We start from the raw sequence: 25,160 nt of genomic DNA, 5'->3' as shown, positions 1-25,160 counted from the left end.
GGAGTAGGGTTTGCTAATGAAGCTTTTGAAGCCACAGTGGCGGTGTCTGATTGTAATTGCTGAAAGGTGACTCTTGAAGAGGTTTATTTGCACTAATCAACACCATGTTGTGCCTCAAAGCTAGAGTTCCCTTAGATGCACTATCCCTGCCGAGTTATTCTGCGATAACGAAACAGGCTTTTCTGTTTACTTCTGTTCTGGCACCATATCTGTTTTTTAATGGGATCCTTTGAAGCTGCTCTCCAAACCTGTTGTACAGTTAAAACGTCATAATTTCTTTCTAACACTTTCCTCTTGCAGCCCCCAACCCCTTCTCCTCTGGCGCCTGAGCCAAAGGGACCTTCAGCAGAAGTGTTAATGTAAAATATCCAAGGGCTCAAGGGTGGGCTGTAAGTATCGAATCTATTACATGCAGAGTAACAATCATTTCGTATTTTCCTGATGGTGGCCATTTGGAAACTTTACATTCACAGTGCTGGATGCAGCTGGACAATATTAGTGATTCTTGTTCACAGCTGAAACAGCTCTGTGCTTCCCTTAATTTTTGTTGCCTGTATTTTACTGTACAATTGTTCTTCAGTAAAGTAGAAAATAGTCTGAGCGTCTCACTTACCAAGGTGAGCTTACTGTTCATGCTTCGTGTGGACTGTTGATCCATTAGCAGCCGCCATGTCACTGAATAGATTTTCAGAAAAAATAACGTTGGTATTATAGGAAAAATGCAACAACTCACCCCAAACTTACCCCCAGCATGTTGTTTTGTGCTTGTTTTATTAACTCGGAATAAATTGTTCTAACTTTGCTCTAAATTCCTTTCAGACTAGGTTGCTGTGCAGTTCAGGCTGTCACGTTACACAGGTCCTCCTATTTTACAAAGTCTTCGCCCATCGATGCTGAGCTCACTGAATTGTATTAATGCTTATGAACACGAGGCAGTTGTGGTGCTCAGGGCACAGCACCATAATGGTGTCCAGCCCTCTAGTCTTCTCTGCAGGCCAGTTACCAATGGATGCCTGGATGGTGCTTGTTTCACTAATGTGAAAAGAGTATCAACTACAGCTCTATTTTGAGGCATTTGGAGCTGCATGAAATCCTAGTCTGATTAATCATAGTGTCACCTTCAATGCACAGTACACTACTTGAAGAAGAACATCATTAAGTGAAAGGCAGAACCCACAGAAAGATGAGGTTTGGATTGTAATGATGCTAGGGTTGGGTTTTTAGCACTATTGCTGTGGCAGCCTAAGGCAATTACAGACATTGCCTTAACGAACAGACCTTTCCTGCACAGACCCATTCCCCTCGATATGCATAGTGCCTGTGGAAGGCTGTCACTGAAGCCAATTAAAGAAAAAAAATGAAAACTCTGTAAAGGTGTTTGGAAAGCGAGAAGTAAATCCTACCTGTCATTTCTTATTCAATCCAGCTAGCAAATCATGACCCTCACTAATTACCACCCTTGCACGTTGTAGCAAGGGAAGGATCTAGCTCTGAAGAGCAAGGATTGCATGTCACTTTGGGGACTGCGATTAGCCCAAGTCTTAAGTAAATGAGTTTGAAGCTGACAGTTCACTCAATACGCTAAAGCCACTAAGCATAGCTGGCACATGCTGTCACCACAGGCGCTCCGCGTGCGATAGAAGCTTAGTGGGAGCGAGCCAGGAGGCTGAATTACGATTCGGATTGCAGACAGGGTGAGCCTTTCGGGCCGAGGCTGAGATCATCGGCTAGACACTGCTGAGGAGCTGAGCAGCAGTGAGGCCATCAGACCAGAACACAGATATAAAGCAAGCACTTCAGTAAACAAAGAGGCTTTTGCAAGGAATTAACACCTTCTCAAGTGTGGGACAAAACACACACGGGTTTCACCCACCAGGTCTGGGTTTGTGGCACTTGCGTGTTTTACCTGTGTAAGGAAAAGGCACTGCCTGTGTCTGCTGGACACTGAGCAGGGGACCCACACAAGTTCCTCACCTCCTCCTGGCTCATTCTTTCCCTCAGACCACTTCAGAGAATTTACCCCACCTGGGGATGTTCCAAATACTCATTTTTGGAAATGCTTTTAAGATACAAACTACTAAATGCAGCATTAGGATGCTTTGGCTGCTAGTTGCTGCTTGTGTTATGTCTCAGCCCTAAAGAAATATTAAGGCAGCAGAGAATACCTGGCATTATTTGTTGTTTCAAGATGCTGGTTGTCGTGATCCATACATTCCTGTGCACGCCATTCAATCAAACATTGGCCGAGTATTGCTAGAGATCAGAATCCGAAGTTGGATTTAACTTCCTTAAGTCATAGCTCTGTCAGGTCATTGCCACATGAATTTTCAGAACAGCAAAGCCTTCCCCTTCTCATTTAAGTATATAAATGTATTATTTTGGTCACAGATTCAACGTTTTTCATGGGTACAATTTTACACAGATCTGTCAGGAGCTTTTACTGGACTGTAGCAAAAACCAATCTCAAAGTAATTTATTAACATTTTAAGGCTATCTGAAGGTCACATGTAATCAAGATTTGAGGCAAACAGAGGGGGATGCTTGTTTAAAGCAAACAGGAGTTTGATTAGCCTTGAAACCCTTCAAATTACTGGGGCCAAAAGCTTTCCTAGCAGACAAAGGAGGTTCCTGCTGTCAGTCAGGGTAACAAAACCCTTCCAAAACTGACATGCAGAAGGTGCAGGTTCACCTGAGTGTTTCCAGCTCTCATGCCAATGACTGACAAACAAGTTTAAGACTTCAAAAACTTTTTTTTTTTTTTAAAAAGTCAGTCAAAAGATTTAGAGCCCCAGATGCTGAAGTCAGATGACTTTAGGAGGTACTTAGCTGTCATTAAAAAAATCTAGTCCTCATGATTGCCTGCAATCAAACGGTCAAGTTTCAGATAGGGAAAAAAAAAGCTCCAGATCTGTTGCATTTTAAATTTAATCTGCTGGGTTTGGCTGCTAGTTTTTGTGTACATGGAGTTAGTGGAATGAGGGGGGGGTGGACTCAATCAGTAGGTCTTTTTTTTTCATCATGAACACTCAGGGAATTGTCATCACCAACAATAAAGTCTAAATGCCACCTAGCTGAGATTTACAACGTGGAAGAAGTAGAAGCCTCCCTTTCTCAAAGTTACGGTATGTTCAATCCTTGCCCAGAAGACCCTGATTTTTTTTTTAACCTTTCTCCTCAAAATGCAAAAGTTTTTATTTTCCACAGAATGTAAAATCAAACGTCCCTTCATTCCTGACCCACATTTGCTGCAGGTCAAGTAATTATGAATGAAAATGCCATTTTGTTTATAGGAGTTCCGTTTATGACAGAGATTAAGTTATGAAATTTGTACTCCTGGCATCTTATTAATACTGCTCTGCTGTAAAATTCCTCAGGCAACAGGCGAAATAATGATTTAAAACTGCAACAAGATAATTACCTTACAATGCAGGCATTTTGAAGATAGAGTTAGCTCTGGATTTGAAAATACAGTTTTTTAGGACCTTATCGTTTATATAAAAGGGTGTGAAACACAATTACCTTAATTTATTTCCATGACATTTTGGTTTAGATCCAATCAATTCCTAGTACATTAAGGAAAATCTTGTCATTATTCAATAATGGGATTTAGCTATTCAAAGCAATTATCTTAACCTTTAATTTTGAAAAGGTAAGTCTTCAAATCTTAGCAAAATTAACTTTGTGCTGTGGTGAAACACTTTGATCTATACAGTATCTTTATTGCATCTGGTGTGCCAAGATGCTTTGATGAATGAAAGAAATTAGCAAGTTCAGCACTTCCCTTCAACGTCCAGCTGAAAGCCCAGCATAGACACACAGAGGAGCGATGTCCTCACTGATATGAGGCCATGGAGGAAGGTTCTTCTGAAGCATCTCTAAAGCAGATGACATAAACTACATCTAAATCTTAAGTGGACACTCTTCAAAATTAATTGCTTTGATTTAGCTTCCTCCACTTTCAAATGGAAGTAAACAAAGCGTCTTTCTGCTTAGTGGTAATCCACACTAACGTCATCATTCAAGATCATGAACTTTCACAAGTGTTCCTTTGTAGGTAACACCTGATGTGGAAATAGCACAACAGAGTAATTCAACAAATGGATTTCCTTTACAACTGGAGAAGGTCAAACTCCTGCAATGGGAAAGGATCTTCACAGTGCCTTTCATCCTTGTCAGTCCTGCAAAGCCAATACAGCCAGAGGGGACACCCTGCCTTCTCTACACATGAATACAGTTTCTCGCTTGCCCAGTTACTGAAGATTACAAAAGGGGACAGCAGCTGCTCAGGACCATTAACATTGTTAATGATGAAGATGCACAAGCATTGGGAACATTGTTACTGATGAAGATGCACAAGCCCATGGAAATATTTCACTGAAAACCTACTTTCTGGTATTCCAGCTACACAAAGAAAAACAACTTGACCTAACGAGGCAGCCTGGAAAAAAGTTTTCCATTAATTTCTTGTTCCCAATTCTAAAGTTGCAACATCCTGGCCATGTAAAGACGTAAGGTGCTTACGCTTGTCATTTCCCCACTGAGCTCCAAAATGAACGCAACTTACCCGGCCACGGTCAGAGCTCACATTGCTGTTTTCAGAAAAACATCACTTTTTTTTTTCCTGTAAGCAAAGCAGGACTACTATCAGCATCCAGTCAGGACAGTCTTTCACAAATGAAAAACATTAATCAAACAGGCATGTAAGGAAACCCATACAGGTATTTCTTCTTGGACACCAACATGTGGGAGACGGCAACCCAGCAAATGGGAACCACAGAAACAAAAATCAATTGCCTCCCTAAAATGTTTTCTGCCCTTTTCGCAAAGACCTGCAAACTTGGAAAGTAAAGGCTAATCGGAAAAAAACCCCCTCCCCTATAACTGGTCTTGATAATGATTGCTGAGAATCTAAGCATTATATTTGGAGAGCGTAACTACAGCAGATTCCTGTAATAAATCTGAAAATGTTGAAGTTTACCCCTGATTCTGCCTTTGTTTTCCTGATTTGTTTTGGTTTTAACAGGTACTATTAGCAATTTCTGAGAAAAAATGTTCCCCAACAATCAAAATCATTTTCTATCTCCATAAAGTGAGTGTAAAAGAAAGGTGAACTGTCTTTGAGCAAGAAGATTGCAGCTTTCCCCTTTTGCCTCCTAATACACTCCTCCACCCTGAAAAGGAGATGTCAGATGTTCGTAGCCATTACAGAGCACAATCAGCCAGGATTTACAGAGGTTTAATTTCTCACACGCTCCAGATATTGTTCCTAATGTAAATTACAGTTTACGCAAAAGCTAGCAAACATTATACTTCCAGGCTAAAATACCAGTAATGCCTTTAACCTTTAGCTAAGGTCAGACATATTAAAAAAGTGATGACATAAGGATACATTAAAACAAACAGCTTGTAATTTGTCATAACTGCCTTCCTACAAAAATAGCCTTTGGAACTGAAGTTCAACATTTGTGTAGGGACAGTGATTAAATGCTCATACATATACGTATGTCTTGCATCCAAACTGGTATCATCTTGTGTGGCACTACATTCTGTTTCCTGGTAACTTTAAACATGGACTTTAAAAACAAACCTGCGCCACTGGGTTTTTGCTCCCTTCCTATGGGAGCGAATGCAGTTTTTATCTGTGCAGAATCTCTCTTTGATAATATTAATTGCAAAAGGAAGCAGCTATAGTAGGTATAAGAATTCCAAGCAGTTGCAGAAGGCATCTCTTCAAAGAACAAAAAAAAAAAGCTGTCACTGAACTGGGCCTTCCAAGTGAATATAACTGAGAACAGGGTAGACAAAGTGCCTGTGGAAAGGTCTGTGCAGGGCAGGTAGGTAGCTACCTGTGTGTTATGTGAATTCTCCAAGAGGAGATTTACACAAACCAACATTTACCACTTGGCCAGAAAGAGGAGTTGGGGCTTTTCAGTAATCTTTACCTAATCAGGCATGCTTTTACCATTTTACACCCAATGAAGAAATCCCCTCGTCGTATTCCATTGCTCTGAAAACTTGAACATCAAAGTCCCGCTTAGATACTCAAAACGGAAAAAAAACAGGCAATGAATCTCCCATTTTTAATATCACCTGCTCAATTTACCATTACAAAAAAAAAAACCAAACAACAAACAAAAACCTGTCTTTTTCTTGTTGCTGTTAGGTAGATAAGCTATAGAAAGGATTTGCAGTACAATCCATTTTCCATTTGATCTAGAGAAAAGCTGACTGTAAAGGCTGAGGTGTGTGAACTGTGGCTACCAGCCAGCCAGCACAGTCAGATTGTAAAGATAGTGCAATCTCTCTCTGTTGTGCACAGGTTCCCCTGTCCTCTGCTTGGTAGGTTTACAGCTGATTAACTACCTATTAATGATCCGCGCTCCCTGTAGTTTGTGACAGCTTCTTTAAGCTTCTGCAATATATGTATCACCTAGTCAGCAAGCATAGCACAGCATACCCGCAAACATCATAACAGTGTACCACAGTATTACCAAGAGGACTTGGAACACACCAGCGCTTCCTTTAACCGCATAGCAAGTGCCACTTACCAGAACCATGTAATGTAACCCTGGCTGACAGCTCAGTTAAGCAGAAATTGATGGTATTGCTGTAATGGAGTTATCAGTGACAGATACCTCCTATGCAGCTTCTAGGTCACGCTCACTTAAGCAATGATAAATGAGCATGAAACACTGCGAGCACAAAACAAGATCATAAATACTCAATTCTTAGTTAAAAAACTCCAACTTTAGACATCTGTAGGATCTTGCAGTTTCCATAATTTTAGGGATGTTCTCACTCTTGTCAAAATGTACCGTGAAAGAAGACTTTTTGCAGATTTTAAAAAAGAAAGGAAGAAAACCCCAGTCAGCCATCCAGAGCAAATACTGCATCACCCTACACTGGCTAATACACAAATACATCGGTGAACCTTACAGAGTTTACAACAGCTTTTGGTATCCCAAGGTGTGACATCCGTCTGTCCTTCTGTCATAGAAAGCTGCTTGAGCTGAGAGGATGCAGACTGTTTGGAATGTAAATGTCAAAAGTTGTGAAATTCAGTTGTCTGGGACTCCTCTATCCAAATACTGACCTAAGTGAGAAGCCAATGGTTTGCAATGGAGAAAAATGGGAAAAGTCCAAGGGGAAGCAGCCCTTGCAATTGTGCTTGATCCCTAAGGAATTATCTCCACAGGCTCCAGTTGCTTTTAAGAATTAATAAAGTGTATTCCTGAGGGTGTTTGCTGATTACAGTTAGATCAGTGACAGCTTGGGACAGGAGAGACTGGCAGCTGCTTCCCCACTGCAGCAGCAGAGCGCGTGAGCACCTTCTCCCGCTTCCCCCTCACCTGGCATTTACAAGGTACAACGTGGAGGGCATCAACCCTTCTCTACCCAGTCATCACGCTACCAGAAGTCTGTCATCTCTGAATCATCCAACACTCAGCCGAACACCTCTTACAGAGAATGATATCATTTTGGCCATTTACATGAGAAGAATTAAATCTAAAACCAGGAACGACAAACCATGCTTGAGGATGAACTGAGAGCTAGCGTGCGGCAGCCGGCACACTGGCAGCCAGAGAGCACATTGCACAGGGCACCCCTGCTCAGCCACGACCAAGCTGCCCATTCCTGCTTCTGCAGATGTGCCTGCTGGTCAACGTCTTCCTTACTGTCGCTGCTGTACTACAGACTAAATCCTTTAGTATTAACACTGCAAACTTTAATAAGTAATAATAAACAAACTTTAATAATCAGAAATTATATTTTATCCTGATTTTCTGTAATGCTAAAAAAAACCCCAAACAGTTCTTTACTGGCTTAAGCAAGGACTTAAAACAAGATTTTTGAAAAAGAGTTCTAAATCTTTTCATTTAGGAGGATGTCAGTCCCACTTTTACAAACCATGCAAACATTTATGCAACATGTTCATTATTTGTACCTTTTTAGGGTTTTATTTGCTTTTATTTAGTTATATCTCTTTCATGAAGTTCAAAGAATAATCAAGCACTTACTGCTTACCAAAAGCAAATTGGGCATTAACATCGAAATGTCTGCATATGGCCATATGCAAGTATGAAATCTCACACTCATGCCAACACCCTTCCAATTTACAGTAGTTACTTCCTTTTTACATTGCTACACAGATGGGAGCAACCACTACAACGTTGTACAGTAAGAATAAATTACTTAGCTATACTTTATATGTCAAAATACTTGAATTATTAAATTTACTGCTAGAACTACCTGTAGTATTGTGCCACGTACATTCAAATGTACTGGAATTTCTCTGTCCTGGAAAGTGTATTACGAGACAAAGCACACAATATTGCTTCAGTCAGAATTTTTTAATCTTATTCCTACAAAATCATGTAAACATTAGCATACAGATCCAGAAAAATCAATATAATATAATGGTGCATAAACTGTAAGTTTAGAATAATGTCAGGAACACTTCAACAGTTTATAAATTAATATATACAGTAATGGGTACTCATCATTAGATAAGAACACCTCAAAACTGAGGAATTTAGGTGCAAGAGCTGTAAAACAACAGAAATGCTCCAACACCAAACTTGACTATGAGGCAACATTGCAATCTACATGACTGCCTGTTGTTGTTTCATATTAAGCATTCAATTTAGCTGCTAAGAAGTACAAAACAAAAGTTTTGGTAGGAAGTTTATTTTTATTTGAAATCATATACCAAACATCCCTAAAGTAATAAAAAACCCAAGAAACGGAATAGTCCATAAACAGGTTTCTAGAAGAGCGAAACTGAAGCTTACTAGGCTGCACAAAGAGATCGTCAGCATCTCCATTCCACGCTACTTCAAACAGAGCACCAAAAGGCATCTCTAGCTAAAGAAAACGTTTCAGGTAGTTTATAAATGGAGAGTGGTGGGTGGAGCAAAAAAGAAAGAAAGATGCAGAGCCCGTATTGGGCTGATGCAAAATTCCCGCTTCCGCATGCAGCATTCTGGGCAGTTTAGCTCTTTATTGAATGAGAAAGTCATGGGAATGTAATGCTGATATTAATTTCTTAACTCTGGACTATTTTGCTTAAAAAAAAACCCCAAAACAACCAAGAAAGATAGAATCTAAAGCCTGTCTGTGATCGAAGTCATATTCAAAGTGTTCTTACAACATTGCCCTTTACGAGATCAGGGACACACAGTAGAATGCAGGATATATCACTTATTCAGAAGACACATTAAACAAAAAATGAGTTAGTACTTTCCTTTTCTCCTGTCCCTACAGCCATATTTCATAGGGGGGAAAAATGTATGGTAAACATATCCTAAAGAATGATCTCAAATAAAAGGCATTCTTCCCCATATGAGAAAATTCTCAGATATCAGTGATAATACAGACTGCATAAATGGCTAGGATTATCCTGGAAACACTTTACACTGCAAACACTCTTAACTGCATACCTTATAATATAATCTTCAGAGAATCTTTCCAAACTTAAATATATTTTTCTGTTTCTAGAGTTGAAGTAGAATTTTATGCCATCTTATTTTGACACATTTTTCATACCTGACAAATCACTTCCCCTCACAATGAAAATTAATATTGCACTAATAAAGATGTATTTATTTACAGTAAAGGGGAGGTCATATCTAGCCACCTAAAGCTTTTTGCTATATTTTCTTCCAGTTGTTTAGTTGTTTAGTTGTCTGTTCACCTTTTCTATAGGAAATCCTGAGTAGTAAGGTGAAGAAGGTTTGGCAGATAGCACCAATTTTCCATCACTTGTCTTAATTAACAGGGTACATTTATCATCAGCAATGCATCTAGAAGCACTATCATAGTTGAACCTAAATGCCCAAATAAGAGCTTATTATAGAACACTTATTCCTATTGCCAGAATCTGAGCCAACACTGAAACACCAGGAGCAGGAGAAAAGATTGCCGCTAACTCTGAGGACACAAGTTGCAAACACAGAAAAAGGCCTGAAATTCGAGCCCAAATCTTTTCCTTATAACGGATGGAGGTGGAGAAAACTACAGCTGGTGGGAAGAATAGGAAGAAACCCTTAAACTGCTGTCTGTCACCTTCCAAGCAACATGCTTTCAAGCTGCCCACTTAGCATTAACACAAAGGTGCGCACTCTAAAGGTGTTTATAAATGACCCAAACTCTTTGCTACTGCTTCCACGGGAGCAGCTCAAGCAGCGAGTGCTTTATTGTAAGCCCGACTGCCAACAGCTTCCAGCATTTAATCACCATGTTGTATTTCAGGCTTGGAGAGGTTTTACTTGACATCATCCGAAAGGATTTGTTGACACCAGAGCCTTAGCTCACTACATTTCCTGCTGTGGTTTTCACTTGTATTGCTAAACTGGTAATAGCAACCATGACAGACCAGAAAACCTAACACAGAAGAGGCTAAACTTAGCAATTTGGGCTCAAACTTAAACTGGGTTCAAACTACTAATAGGCAAACATTTTATTGGATTGGCCCTGTACATAAACCTGGAAAAGTTTTATCACAGATGTATCTGCAGTTTTGTGTAAACTATTAATGTACTACAGCAACACTAATTTGGTATTCACAGCAATAGTAATAGCACAGGTTTTTTTTACACCTTTCACCTTCTCTTCATTGTTATCATTCCCATGCCTAAAAAGACATAGGTGCAAACTCCTAACAAGACCTCATGTTCTTATCTGTAGCCTGCAGACTTTCCTCCCACTGATATGTAAGTGATTTCCGTTTCCTCACTCACGTTATCCCATGGGGATCTTATACTCACATATATGCATATTGCGATAAAGGAGAACTGATATGACAATATAAACACAACTAGCAGACCTTAATTCAAATGATATCGCCAACACCAGTGACCCTTGAGAAACTTCAAATTTACTAACATGTCTAAGACCTTTTTCAATGTTGTAACAGATAGCACCAACAAAATGGTATTAAAGAGTTTCATCTGAAAATGTTTCCCTCTACTTCTAACTTTGGTCACATTTCTCATTTTCCCACCCTCCCATACTTTGTTTTTTCTCTACTTCTTCATGCTAACTTTTATGTCTGATTTGATAAAGACAATGCAGTTGTGAAATGCATTATAGCTCCTCCAGAATCTTTCAATTTTTAACCATTTATTAAAAAAATAGATTAAACCCAGGACATTTTAAGTTCAATGAATGAAAAAGTTAATAGGAACAATGAAGGTACCATGGCAGTCTTAAGGAGGTAATCAAATTATGACAATTTTCAGTAAGAATGATCATTACAATGCTTCTCTCTAAAATCATTCCAGGAGTTACATGGCTGCCCGTACTCCAGCACTAAGCTTACATGAGAAATCTAGATAACATCTCTGAAAAACAACAGCAAAGGAGTACAGAGAAATCTTCTGAAGTCTTTCAGAAATCTCTTGACTGAAATACAAATGTGTACCAAAATATCCTGCTTAACAAGGTACAATGCAAACCAGATTTACCAAAGAAATCTTTTCTGTACACACATGAACAAGGTTTTCATGTATGAAACCATCAAACAAAAAAATCTTGTCTCTCAAAGGTGGTCTTTTTTTTGTTTGGGTGTTATGTGTAACTACCAATGCAGTCAATATATATTAAGTTAAGCCAATTCATATATTATACCCAGCAATTCACACAATATACCAGTGGGAGATGAACAATATTCTGATCAAATACATTTATTTTAATCCTCAAAGCCCAACCCTTTTTCTTCATCATCATCATCATCAGTAGAATCTGCATAGGACTCAATGGTGTTGTATAGGAAAGAGTACAGCTTGACATCTGGTCCTGAAGTAGAACAGCTTCTGCATTCTTCATTGTAATATCTCAGTAACAGCCTATAAATGTCCCCTTAAAAATAAAAAGAAATAATTAAAAAACATGTAAGACCATGCCATATGAAGACTGTATGATTGCAAATGAAGACTAGAAATGCACGCTTACACTGAGGTAGTGGCTAGGAACATCTCTTTAAATGAGAGTGAAAGAGGAGGTAGACAACTGTATAAGGGGAACATGAACAAACATTCCAAGTTTGTTCAGAACATAGGGTGGGCTCCCTCAACTTTCTGCTGAGCTTTCTGCACAAGCTATCTGAACATTAGGCTTGCATACATGTAACTTACAAACATATTGCCAGTTACCTAGCTTTGTGCCTCTGTCCCAGAAATTAAAGACATGTAACAATTACAGTGGGGCAATGGATACAGTGCTTTTCTTGTATTGCTACTGGATAACGTATCTGACCACATCTTGCGGGATCAAGCCAGAAGCACTAAAAGACAAATCTATATCAAGAATGCGTAAGCAGATTTTCCCTTTGTAAGTCATTTTGAGTTATATTAAAAACTTTTGCAAACCTTCTGTCTACCACATGTAACTGTATTTTCCAAATTCTGGAGCATAACTCCCAAGTGAATTAGGAAAGGATTCTAGAAGTCTTCTAACAGATTAACACTGTGCAGTTGACCCTGAATCAGAAGAGTTCCCCACTCTGGAAACAGGTACAAATAAACTGAGACCCATTTGCTTGTGTTCAGGACTCAATGACGATAATTCTTATTGGACAATTTCCACTTATAGAGATGGTTAAGTCTCTTTGCTGCATGAAAAGATTTCTTTATGCTCACCAATAGTTTGGCCCTTCTCACAGAGAAAAGTGTGCATGCTGTAAATATCCCGCATCAGCTCCACATCTCCAAAGGTAAAATAAACAACATCACGTCCAGCCTCAGCAGCTGCCAGTATCTGTATTAAGGCTACAACAAGAAAAAAGATTACAGACATGAATACAGGATAAAACAATTTGCTGAAGGGAAAAACACAACCTAAGTTTACCTCAAATAATCATACCACCCATCTTCAGGTGAACGCTGCAAAGCAACTTGAACAATGGGTAGATAAGTATTACTTCCACTTTTAAAACAAAGTAAAGAATACGGGGCACTGCAGCTCAGCGCACTGAAGTATTCTGCTGGAGTCACTAGTGACAACCACCCTTACTTTCTAGATAAACGATGTGCTTAAAAATCAAAGGGTTTTTTTTGGTCCGTGTCCACCCCCAAGCAGCATGCAGCCATTAATTATCCAACAAACATGCGCAACAGCATAAGACGACAGCACCATCTTGCATCCTGGTTTAAGCTGCTTGCATTGAGTCACAAATAGTGGGGTAAAAAGCATCCATTAGCACATCACAATTTCCATTCTCTGCCACCCTTCAGAAGGAATGGAGCCAACCCTTTCACTATGTAAGCTACACAAAGCAGGAGCAGACCCAACTTTTAGCTCCAAGAGGAGATCTATGGTTCTGCAGCCTCTTACTGCACAATTTAAGGTGTTCGTCTTACCTATAATAGAAGTATGCAGCATGGAATACGATGGCTTGTTCTGACCTATAAAAAGTGACTGGCAATGCCAGGAATGCAATTCAGGTTATTTAACTTCCAACTTTATGTCAAACTCACTGGACCAAGCTGCATCCCAAGTTCTGTCAATGGCTAACATTACAAAATAGACAGACTTTGTTTTTCTATATGGAAAAGAAAGAAGAATGCTTCCTATCTTGGAAGCAGATTTTTGAAGATTCATCTTGAGAAATCATCTGGGATATTGATCAATGGCCCAGCTGAACTAAGCTAATGAGCCCCTGCAATTGGAGAAAGCAGCTCTGGTCCAGCTACATTTTCTCCCTTCTCACCCACCTCCTGACTTTTCTGCAGCTCTCAGGTGCTCATCAAACATCTCACTGAGCCAATTCCATTCACCAACCTGGCAGAAAAGTTATACAACAAAAGAATAAAAGCTAATTGTTTTCTGCTAGATTAGCAGTTGAATTGGCTGAGTGAAGGGTTTGCTAAGAGCCAGAGCTGATGCAAGGGAGGGCACCAGACCATACAGCCAAGAACAAGGAAGGGGAGAAGAAAAACCAGGACCCTTTTAGGTAGCACCAAACTATTACAAGAGCACAGCTTTTTCACCAAACAGTACTGCAAGGCTGGAGTGTCACAGATGCATGTAATCAATCACACATTCATTTCAGGTAATGTTACAAACAGTCCAAATAAAGGACCCCAGCAACTATTTAATCTATTGCAGCTTGTCTTATTTTAGAATGGGGTGCAGTTCTGATATTAATTCTTTCCTTTTCTACCCAGTAGAGTTAATTGAGATGTGATTAATATTGTCTTTATAGAGATTAATTTTATATAAAATAGCATACGTACTGCATTACCACCTGCTAGTGGAAACTAAACAGAAAGCTGTTCATAGCTCAGCTCAAGAATCTTTCACATTTTTAAACAGACCCCTAATAAAATACTGCATTCTTTAATCAAAAAAACCTCTTGTAAACCCATAGCTAAAATTATAAATTACATGATTCACATGTGAAATTAATCTCAATCTGGGAATGATGTTTTAATTAAACTACTGAACCAGCTGTGGATTTGGTAAAGCTTCAGTAGTTCAGCTTTTAAAGGGTTCTAATTAACTAGCTTGCATAGGGGAACAGAACCTAATGAATCTTATTATTCATTCCAAACAAACAACGCGGTTTCACTTTACAGAAGATATTAAAAACATCCTACTGTTTATTTTGAATTGCTATAAATCTTATGAAACGAAGGTCAAAATTTCTGTCAAGAATCAGGTTTCACAATCTTCTGGACATTAGTGATATACAGTACCATGTGAAATTTCCATGCTACTGATATAGAAAGGAGCATCACAGGAAGAGCAATAGAGCCTGTGGTCCAGGGGACTAGAGGGATTTGGGCTCTCTTGTCCCTTGCACCCAGCTGATGTGATCCCATTTAACTCTTCTGGACTTGCACCTGAAGGAATGGCTCTGCTGACATACCTTCTTCTACCACCCAGCGAGAGTGGTAGAAGCATAATAGAAATCCCTCTGGGGACCCAACTATCCTCACAGGCCCTGCATGTTCAGTCCCTTTCATCCAGAGGAAAGGATGTTATCACCAGGGACTCCCCTACTGTGGTACCATTGCGGCAGCGCAGCCAAAGTCCAAAGATCGGTGCGAGGAAAGTGGCACCAGAGACACAGCAGGGGCAAGCAGAGCGGAACTCTGCTACTGCAGGCGCAGCAATACTCCTTGTGTCATTGCCTACTGTGTAAGTTCAGAACTGCAGTACTATCACAGTAGCACCTCAGTATCACACACATTTACATGCTTTTCCCTCCTTCCACTAATCCTACAAGGGTCTTTCTAAAGCTGATGGCAGTCTTCCTATTGAACTTTATCTTCTCAGATAAATAAGAACACCAATTCAGCTAAAGAGTACTTTCTCACAATCGTTAGAAGTTAAATTTATGTATTTATGAGATGCCTCATTAGATCATCTCCTCTGCCTTTTCAATAAAACAACAGTTTTCCAATCTTTAGACATTTGCACAGCACCCCTGCAGCTAGTAATTGTTAAATTATCCTCTGGTTTGAAAAGCAAGACAAGGTCTTCCAACTTCTCCCAATTATATAAACATATTTTTTTCAGCATTGAAAGTCTTACGTTTATACTAAAATTTTGTGGAAATATCCTTAACTTAGCTGGAATCTGTCTTGTTTACATACCAGGTCTTTAATTTATAAAGCCAGATTATTTTTTTTTCCTCCCTTAAGACGACTTTAGTTTCCACATCATCTGTGACCTTGATTGAAACCATATCTTATACACAATCGTGTTCCTTTAATTCATAACTTAAAAAAACATGATAAAAATATCATAATGCATTATGGCACTTATCCAGTTATAGCCAATTACACCAAATATTTTGGTGGTTCTGAAGTCTCTGTTACAGATCCAGATACTACTTCTGAAAGGACAAGGGTGTATATTTAAGAACGTTAAATGAAAAAGCAAGATTTTAAACTATGAAAACTATTGTCATTGCAATACACTGTAAAGTCTGTGTAGTCAACAAAAGCTATTTATTTGGGTTCAGTGAAACTGTGACACTGACAGTCTCAGAGTTTTCTAAAACATATTCTGAAATGAAGAATTTATGACTCCCTGTGAAGCGTAAAAGATTATTCACCAGTGTAAGAAATTTGCTTACAATGAAGGGAAACCATTGAGAGAATTTGCAGTTCAGGATAACCCTATACAGCATTTTAGATCAAAAGGGAGAAACACCTTTAGCACTTATGACTGTGCAGGGAGTATCCGTGAACTAGAAAAGACTTCATTTGGTTATCACATGTCAAATGCAACTATTCTGACGAAACAACACATGACTAATTACTGTACTCTTTTCATAGCTCATAGTTTACAAAAAAAGACTGAAGCCATCTTGTTTCTAGTCAGCATCAGCTCAGAGAAAAACATCACATACTAAGCGACTAGCTCCATATCCCATAGCACATCACTGTCATTTCATTCTCTATTAAGTATTGATTTTTCAGAGTCAACTAAGAAATTAAGCTGAGTTTACAAAAAGAGTAACTTAAGTGCAAGTTAAAACAATGCCTTTCTTTGCAAGGTCTGCCAAAGGAACAAGAGAAGACTTGAGAGTACACACAAGATTTAGATGAATTTTTTGTAACAGCAACAGCAAGTTACAGCACTGCTAAGTGTTAATTCTCGTAGACTTTGGAAAAAAAAATAAGGTTGATCCAAAACCAGAGGAGAAGCTACGTAAATGAAAGCTCAAACTAAAATATTAAGTTAAAATAAAACAGAGAATGTTCAAGTCTTGACATGCTCTTGTTCTGCCCAGAATTCATATTCAACTTACGAAGCACCACATCTCATGGCTTATTTCTTTGTCTACATCAAAGACTTTTCTTATGGGCTACCTCACCAAATGGACTCAGCTCTGGTGGTCTTTGTCAGTATGCTTCAGTTTTGAGCTCTGACTGATGAGTAAAGCATTGCAGTGAGCAATCCCTATTCTAAAAGTCACATGCAGTGTTAAACAAATAAAGGCTTAGATCAGATGAGCCATACTTTTATCAGAAACCCATACATTAAAAAAATATAAATGGAATATTACAGTTCAGATCCAAGAGGAGGCCTTATGCAAATCAAAGCATTTATTAAACCCTCCTAACATAATCATAATCAAGTATGATCAGATCCTGCAGTAAATACTACTTCTGATATTGATGATCTGCACTTGGCAGCCCATTTTATCTAATGGAAATCAAAAAACAACTGTCAGGAAATCAATGAGCATTGAGAAAAAAATAGATGCTCAATGAATAAAGCACATTAAGAAAGAAAACTAATGAAGCTGGTAGCCTGATGATTGTCTCAATGTAACTACCTAAAGCTGTTCAGAAAAGCAAATTTTAAATACTATCCAACTGCTTGAAAACAACAACAATGTAAATTTCTACTTAGAACTATATGAATCAGGATATCAATTTAAACGTCAGGATCCATCAGTTCTTGACTTGATCGGGAAAAGTCTTAAGTGAATGTAGGCACATATCTGCTGCATTATGAAAACTCTAATTGAAAATAAAAGAACATGAGAAAGCGAGTAATACAGCAGGCAAGAAATGAAGAAGCATATCTGAGTGACTGGAAACCTCTCCGACATTCAGCAATATATTAAGGAGCAAAATAAACATTAAGCATTGCCAGCAAGTTTGTGAAGCCTTGCAAATTACCAGGTACTTTAAACAGCTTTGCAGCGATACAAATTTTAGGCATTATCTAAAAAGACTGCTCCAGAAAGGTCAACTGATTTATATGACTAAGAACTGCAATAAACATGTTCTTTTGTGAATTAATATTGCGTGTTCATGAAACCTTTGAAGGTTTCAGTGTTACAGGTCCTTGTAAACCCGGTATTTCACCACCACATACTTACCTCCAACTTTAAACAGAAAATAGCATATACAAGCAGTGTGCATTTTTATTGTTTAAGGCCACATTACTCATGGCCTAAAGATCAAAGCTAATGAACCAGTTCTATGGACAGCTCAACTATTATTTCAATTCTTGGCTAAAATGTATCAATTTGAACAAAACCAAAAAATGTAGTTGAACAAAAAAAAGGCCAAAAATCAAAATCTAAGTTATTTGATTCATTTGGACATTAGTGAATTACTACAATTTACCTTTTAATCGGGAGTCCCCTCCAAAGGCACCACATCCCCAGTTGCCTGTAGCTATTGCAGAGAGATGTTGAGGTGGAACATTGGGTCGACAGAAGCCACAGTAGGCCTGCAGACAGACAAAAGTCAGAAGATGAAGCTGACAGGCAATCTGGTGCAATATTTTCAAACAATAAGATAACAGTAACCAGTATTGTCTTCTAGCAATACCAAATTCAAACTACTTCAATATACCATTAGTCTTCCTTTAAATTCAAGGTCAATCACTAAAGAATTTAAGGCATGGAGAATTTTGCCTTATTTGGATCCAAGTTAAAAATTAGATACAGGTGCTGACTCCCAGGAATTTCATCACAGCTATAGGAAACTCTTCAGGATAGCCAGAGCAGAGAATAACCTTAGCAGTAGGTTGTATCATCTTTGTTGCTTTTCGGCCCATTTAGCATACGTGACAGCTGAACTGCTGTGTCCAGTATTACTGAAATTCCTCAAAACTGACAATAAAATACAAAATAGCATCTTAGAATATAGGTCTAATGCAATAAATGAGGGTAGGAGGAAAAAGTGTGATATTCACTAAGAAATCTTGAGTAAAGGCAGGTGCTTCCATATATAGAAAAAACTATACATCTCTTTGGGAAGTTTTTTAACAGTACGAAAATGTATTGAATTGGTACAATTGTCTGGTACAGACTGAAGTACCCAGGGTTTCACTCCACTCTGATCTAAGCTGCAAATTCAGACTTCTGTTAGTTATCATTTAGCAGGGTACCATGATTCAGAGTTTGCACAAGGAGTACTTACACATCATCAGGGGCACACAGCTTCTTGAGCTTTTTCACATCAGAGCTACTAGTGTGCTTAACGTCCAAAGCAGGTTTGTACGAAACTAGTGGGCCAAGCAAGCTAGTACTCTGGCTGTCTGGACAATAATTCTTCAAACTCCATGCTCCCAGTGAGTGAAATGGATTGGTGTTGCAACAAGATGCCATTTTATTTTCAGCTTTTACTTAATGGGCATGTATTTCTCAACTCGCAAGGACATGGAGAAGAAAAACTGTCTCGTCAGACACAGTAAGAAAGTCAGCAAAATACTTGGATAGGACTTCAGCAGCAATGAAGAAAAATATCTAAGTAAGTGCTTCCCTATGATTTTTCATAGCAAATAATAACTTTTTTTAAAAAAAAGAGACAATGCACCAATATTTTATGTAGGTTTCACCTAGGAATACAGGAATATTAAAGCTTTCTGTGCAGTTTTAAAGCAGTTGCTTCCATATGGGAAGCAGAAGAGCTGTGCCTTTTGAACTACATAAATGAATCTGGTTTTAAGTTGTACACAACTTCAAATATATGGTATCTCATATTATTTAGAAGTTGTGTGATGTTTACAATAGGTTTGTTTTCATACAAAACTTATATATAGTTCTCACAGTTAACACCGTTTGAAACATAACTGTTCTACATACCATAATTCTTAGGGAAGCATTTCTTGCCAAATATGAAGCTGTAGCTTTTTTTAATCTTTGACTATCAAAATAGGCTTAATGACATTTATGAGTGGGATTGCAAGCCCAATTATTAGTCAGTTGGTTCCTTAGGATTTGGAAAGTGGAACTTGCAACTGGAAAAATTATTGCTAGTGAGAGTATTAGGCAATAATCTCAAGGGGCTAGCAAGGATGAAACAGTGACATCTCTTACCCATATATCTGCAAATCTTAATGCTGAAATCAGATACAATGATTTATTTTTTTTTCTTATTCTGAACAGCTGACTTTAGACAATCTTGTTTTCTGAGTATGGGTTAAACCAGAAACAAGGGTCAGCCTCAGACAGCTACCTTTTGAGAAAACTAACCAAGAGTGAACATCTGGTTCTTTAAGACAAAAGGATCTTATAAAGGAGAAATCATAAAGGCTTAGAAGAAAATACAAGTTGTAAGAAGAATCACTTTAAGTTGTTTCAATCATTTCCTAATGTCTAACAAAATAACAGACAAACAAAAGAACCTCTGGAAGCTGAGCTGTGTGTACTAATATAGAATACACTCGTATTTCAAAGCTTGTGTGCATATACTGTGCTTACTGGATCCTGATTTATTAAATCGTAATAGAAATAGAGTCGCAGCTTATTCCATCAACTTGTTTTCACCCACAGAAAAATCTTAAGGTTAACATTAATTTTAAATCAAACTGAAAAAACCCACCACAGTACATTCAAAAATATTTGATTTGTTAAAATATTATAGAACCTCCAATAAACTTAATTAAATTTTTACTGTAGTAAACAGAGAATTAACCTCAAGCTTAAAATTTTCTTTAACTACCAATCAGTCCTCCAACAACATCAGCCAAACCGACACAATGTATAAGAGTTGCATGGATCTACCATAATTTATTTTAAAAAATCCAAACCAAATCAATAATATTGAAAATTGTAGGCAGATCATAAATTCACTGGAGTAGGTAATTTGAATTTTGTACTAAGATATAACTGAAGTTTACAAAATTTATTTACTGTCTTTTTCAGGGCTAATTTCATTACCAACCATGAAGAAACAAGCTGATGAATGTTACTTTAGTCAAGATGCTAAGGTTTTACAACTAAATTAAATCAGTCCTTCAGCACTGTACTTCATTTCTGAGAGGGGGGGGAAGGAAAAAAAGAAAAAAAAAAAGATGAGCTTTCAGGTATATTCCCTTTCCAGCTGAGAATAAGGAACACACTGCCCTATGTTTGAATTTATTTAAAATGCATCCTATATAATTCTATACCCTCCTATACTACAGAAAGCAGGAGACTTTAACAGCAGTAGCATTGTGCCCTTATACTTAACACCCTAGCTAAAGCAGAGGCCCACTGCATCTATAAACATAGAAGCACACTAAGCAGACTTTATCATTAGCATGTTTTGAACCCAAATATAAGCACACTAATATAGTATAACTGTACAAGCTTTCTCGTACTCAACCACCCAGTAAAAATAGCATTGCCATTGCTATAATAGGCCACAGACCTTTCAGTACCTATGCCTTATACTAGCCATGCAAGGCCCTCAATTCTGGCCCATTTGCCTTCTTATTAACTTATGAGAATTTGCCACATGAACTGGAGATTGCTACCAGGCATCTCTTGTTAGGAGATAAATTTATGCATGGGATAACAGCAAAGGCCTTGAAAACATTGGCACAGGTTGAAAGCTAAGGCCTCAGAACTATAAACAGCTCACTGATGGCAATTACTAGTCATTGAAAAAGTACAACCTCAAGAGCTGGGAAAAGACTGCTTTAGCTTGAAGAAAAGAAGCAACAGCAAAGCAAGAAGCAAAACAAATAACGTGAAAGTCTCAGCCATGCAACATGATAAAGCCCCTGCCATGGCTTGGGAAAGTAACCCCATGTTTCCAAACATCATGCAGCACATAGTCCAGGGCAGAGACCAAGGGCTGGGAACCATCTAGAAACTCAAAATATCTTATTTAAGGACAAGATCCCAAATTAGGGAGGGCAGGGGAGAGAAAAAAAAAAAGATACTCCCCGCAGTTCCAGCTTCCCTTGTCAAAGAGCTCTTCAGCCTGGCAACTTTGATGACTAAGACTATCAAGGACCCCAGCCATTAGAGCTAACTATGCAGTTTTTTATACACACAGCTAACGCAGGGTAAGGTCAAGGACTGATTGCTTTGAATACATAGTGATAGTGATTAAGAATGTGTAAGAATTATTAGTAGGAAGTGTTCTGTTTCTGAATGTCAGTCTAAAAGTTTTTTTTAAAGGATTAAAACTGGCCTGATGTATCAGTCTTCGGAACACCCCCATCACTGTAAGGTCTAACTGGCATGTATATACACATATTCAGTTGCAACAGCCCTTACAGCTATTGTGCAAATAAAGATAGGAGATGTATGAACAGCTGGATCTGATCTCAAGAAGACATCAATATGCAAAAAAGATAGACTCCCAGGTAATATGGCAATACCCCAAGAGCAAAAAAGAAAGGTGGAAGAAAAGCAAGTGGCACCATATTTATGAACTGGCACCATGTTAAAACATGAGGCACCCCCTTCTCCATCTCGACTGCAGGGCTGAGTAGGATTCAGCAGAGCCAATCATGGGAAGAGAACTTAAAATCAGAATTTAGAAGCAGCACAGGGAAGAGTTAAAAAAAATGTAGATCCAAGTTTCATTTATATTTTTGGAAGTTAAATAAAATACACCTTTGAACAGTGTATCAAACGATAAGAGTCATTCTGTTTGACAAGCTTCTGCTTTAACATTGGACAGCAAAACCCTTAAAGTACACCTTTTATAAGAGACACAACTAAGCAAGAACTTCCTTAGCTGAAGATGATAATACAAAAATATTTGAAAAGGTACTATAAACATTAGACGGCAGGCCGTTGTAAGAAGTTACTGGCCTTGTTGAGCTCTCTTCTAATTTTCTCCGGACCAAACTGATCAAGGAAACGCCTGAAGTGAAATGCATCTATAGCAACAATTTCAGTGTAGCGTCGCTGCCATTCATCCCTAAAATTGGAGGGAGGAGACAAGTAGATGACATTAGTTGTTTAATATTGGCCATATAATCATGATCCAAAATAAGCAATTCCCTGCAGAGCTTCTCTGTTAGAAGAAGCTAGAAAGGTGAGTTCATAACAGACAATGGAGCACTGCTTTTCTTTATGGGTCGGGAATGAAAGCAGCATCAGAAATGAGACAGGTCTCCCTATAAATTTAGAAATACTCTGTCTAGACTTTGGGCATAAACGTGAAACAAATCTAATCATGTAGCACTATTTATTAAGTTAGGTCAAAGAAAAGCATTTTGGCTCTCTAACTTCCTCCAACATTTAAATAAGAGTACATTGTGTATGTTTCTATACCAAATGAATAATTTTGTGTATACACTATGATAACATTGTTGGAGAAATAAATTAAAGAGCTCAGAGCTTTCTACTCAGATTCATGATATTAAATCTTATTTTGCCACACATCAGCTGCACTGTGGCACCTGAGGTATCATAGTAAAAATTCTTGTGACAGAGTCACAGGAATCCACAGTTCAGTCAGTATCTTAACAAAAATTTGGATTAAATACATATAACTGTAAAAGATGTTGGTTTAAGAACTGACATATGGGCAGGTACCATTTATTAGCATTAATATCTCATTATTAATATGAGATAACTTTCTTAGGTTGTTGGCTCTACTGAAGAGAGCAGGATCAAACAGTCAAATTCTCTATTAAGGCAAATGCTAGGAAATACTTAAAGCACCAAGTTTTCAAATCTATAACATTTATTTATTCCTTCACTTGAAATATTTATGTGGAACTTTACCTTGGGGTCTTGTCTTCATGGCTTCTTGCCCACCGGTAAGTTTCTGCATAGCCTGTATACTCACTGTACTGCTCAGTACCTGAAACAAATGATTTTCCACATTACATACAAAATATGTACATATTTTTCCACTTGGCAAATCTTTCATAGGAATCGCTGCTTCTCCAAATGAACACACATCTCTCAGAAGCAATGGAAAATAGAGATTCAGATCTGCACCAAGAATACAAGATCTTCTTGTAACGAGTAGAAGCTTCTTTTCCACAGATGTGTAGCATCCACCATAGAACACTGCAAGTGCAGATCTGTGTATGCTGTCCAGTATATAACAAGAAGATAGTTTCCAACTTTGCCACTCTCAAGTTCAATAGCTTCTCAATAAACTGTCTGTCATCTTTAAAGTTTTACTGGCTAATATCTGGTTAACAAAGACTGTGAGCTTTTGCACCACCAGCATTTTGCTTTTCTTTTTTTCTTTTTTGAGGCTACTACCTGTAAACATGATGATAAAATAGTCACTCCACTATTGAAAACGTGGCAACCCTACTTCATCACAATTTAGCAAACATCTGGGCTGACAGTTTAGGAAACATGAGAAGCAAAATATAAAGAGATTCAAAAGTGTATGTGGTGAGCTATATGTTTATACATTTTATTTCTCTAACAAGTTTTATTTCTCTAATAAAATTAAAATCCATAAAGCCAAAGAAAACCCTGATGGTCAGAAACCAAGCAGATATCCAACACGCCAGTGTTACCCAGTTTGTGGCCCTACAGCCTCTTGAAGGCAACCTTACCTAAGGATAGGTAGGGCTGCTAAGCTTCCTAGTCTCATTGCCTAATACACCTCTTTCCCTTGTTATTGTTTTGTTTTACATTTGTTCAGCATTATTTCTGCACTATGGTTCCTGACACGAATTCTCAGATATCACAGCAATTAACGGCACTGAACGGACTGAAAGGCCACTGCTCTCAGCTGCAGCGGTCAGTACCAAGAAGCTTTCTATAAAAGCTCAAGGACCCGCAAAACCATGGTCTGGAACGCACTTGGCTGCTCTGTGAAGAAGTCCCACACAGTATCTTGGCAAGCATTAAGGGCTGTAAGATAGTAGCCCATTAAGAACTCCAGTAATTTTAGCCATTATGCTCTGCTATGACAACTCCTTTTCAAAGGTTTATCCCACGACCAAGAGGAGCAGCATTTTAACTGAGAGTAAGGATCATAACCTTTCTAAAAGGCTGCCTTTCACCTCGTTTTACTGAACTTCAGGACCTTGCTTTAAAACCTGGGGATGCAGAAATGCTTCAAAGAAATACTCCTAAAGTAACACCACAGCAAAATCACAACTTTTCCCGTTTTGAGCTTGCAACAGCTGAATTTAAAAAGTAGAGGACTGAAAAGAATACCTTGTTTGGAAAATTTCACCTCCTACAGGTACAGTTTGGCACAAGTTATAAACAATAAGAGTAAGAAGAGAACTGTTAAGTAACCCCTAATAAAAAACAGTGACACCAGCTCTGCCTATAAATATAACAGCAAAAATACATTTTAGAAAGACATGTAAGCTGACAGCACAAAACCTCTGATTACTAAGACAAGAGTAATGCCTAACCATTGCACAGATCTGCGATACTCTGAGAATAAAAATGTTTAATCTCAAAGTTTTTCAGTCTCTAAAAAAATAAAATAAAAGTTGAACAATCAGAAACAAAACTATTCACTTTTAAC

General features: G+C 38.2%; 1 protein-coding gene across 5 annotated transcripts in view; it reads right to left on the bottom strand.

The window, feature by feature from the left end:
- Positions 1 to 8,273: 8,273 nt before the first annotated feature.
- Positions 8,274 to 25,160, bottom strand: part of PARG (poly(ADP-ribose) glycohydrolase) — a 74,940-nt gene continuing 58,053 nt past the window's right edge. For 2 of the 5 annotated variants that reach the window (XM_072871221.1, XM_072871222.1), the window contains 5 exons: positions 23,432 to 23,510; positions 22,511 to 22,619; positions 18,096 to 18,201; positions 12,639 to 12,767; positions 8,275 to 11,859 (listed from right to left, as the gene is read on the bottom strand). In XM_072871221.1, the coding sequence (XP_072727322.1) occupies positions 11,690 to 11,859; positions 12,639 to 12,767; positions 18,096 to 18,201; positions 22,511 to 22,619; positions 23,432 to 23,510 (593 nt within the window). In that variant the 3' untranslated portion in view covers positions 8,275 to 11,689. Of the gene's footprint in view, positions 11,860 to 12,638; positions 12,768 to 18,095; positions 18,202 to 22,510; positions 22,620 to 23,431; positions 23,511 to 25,160 lie in introns of those variants that run through there. The other 3 variants (XM_072871220.1, XM_072871219.1, XR_012043939.1) reach the window with 3 other exon arrangements.

Source organism: Ciconia boyciana, chromosome 8, assembly GCF_034638445.1.
Source record: "Ciconia boyciana chromosome 8, ASM3463844v1, whole genome shotgun sequence".
NCBI classification, from domain to species: Eukaryota; Metazoa; Chordata; class Aves; order Ciconiiformes; family Ciconiidae; genus Ciconia; species Ciconia boyciana.
Note: the sequence above shows the minus strand (reverse complement) of the source record. Positions and strands in the feature narration are given on the sequence as shown.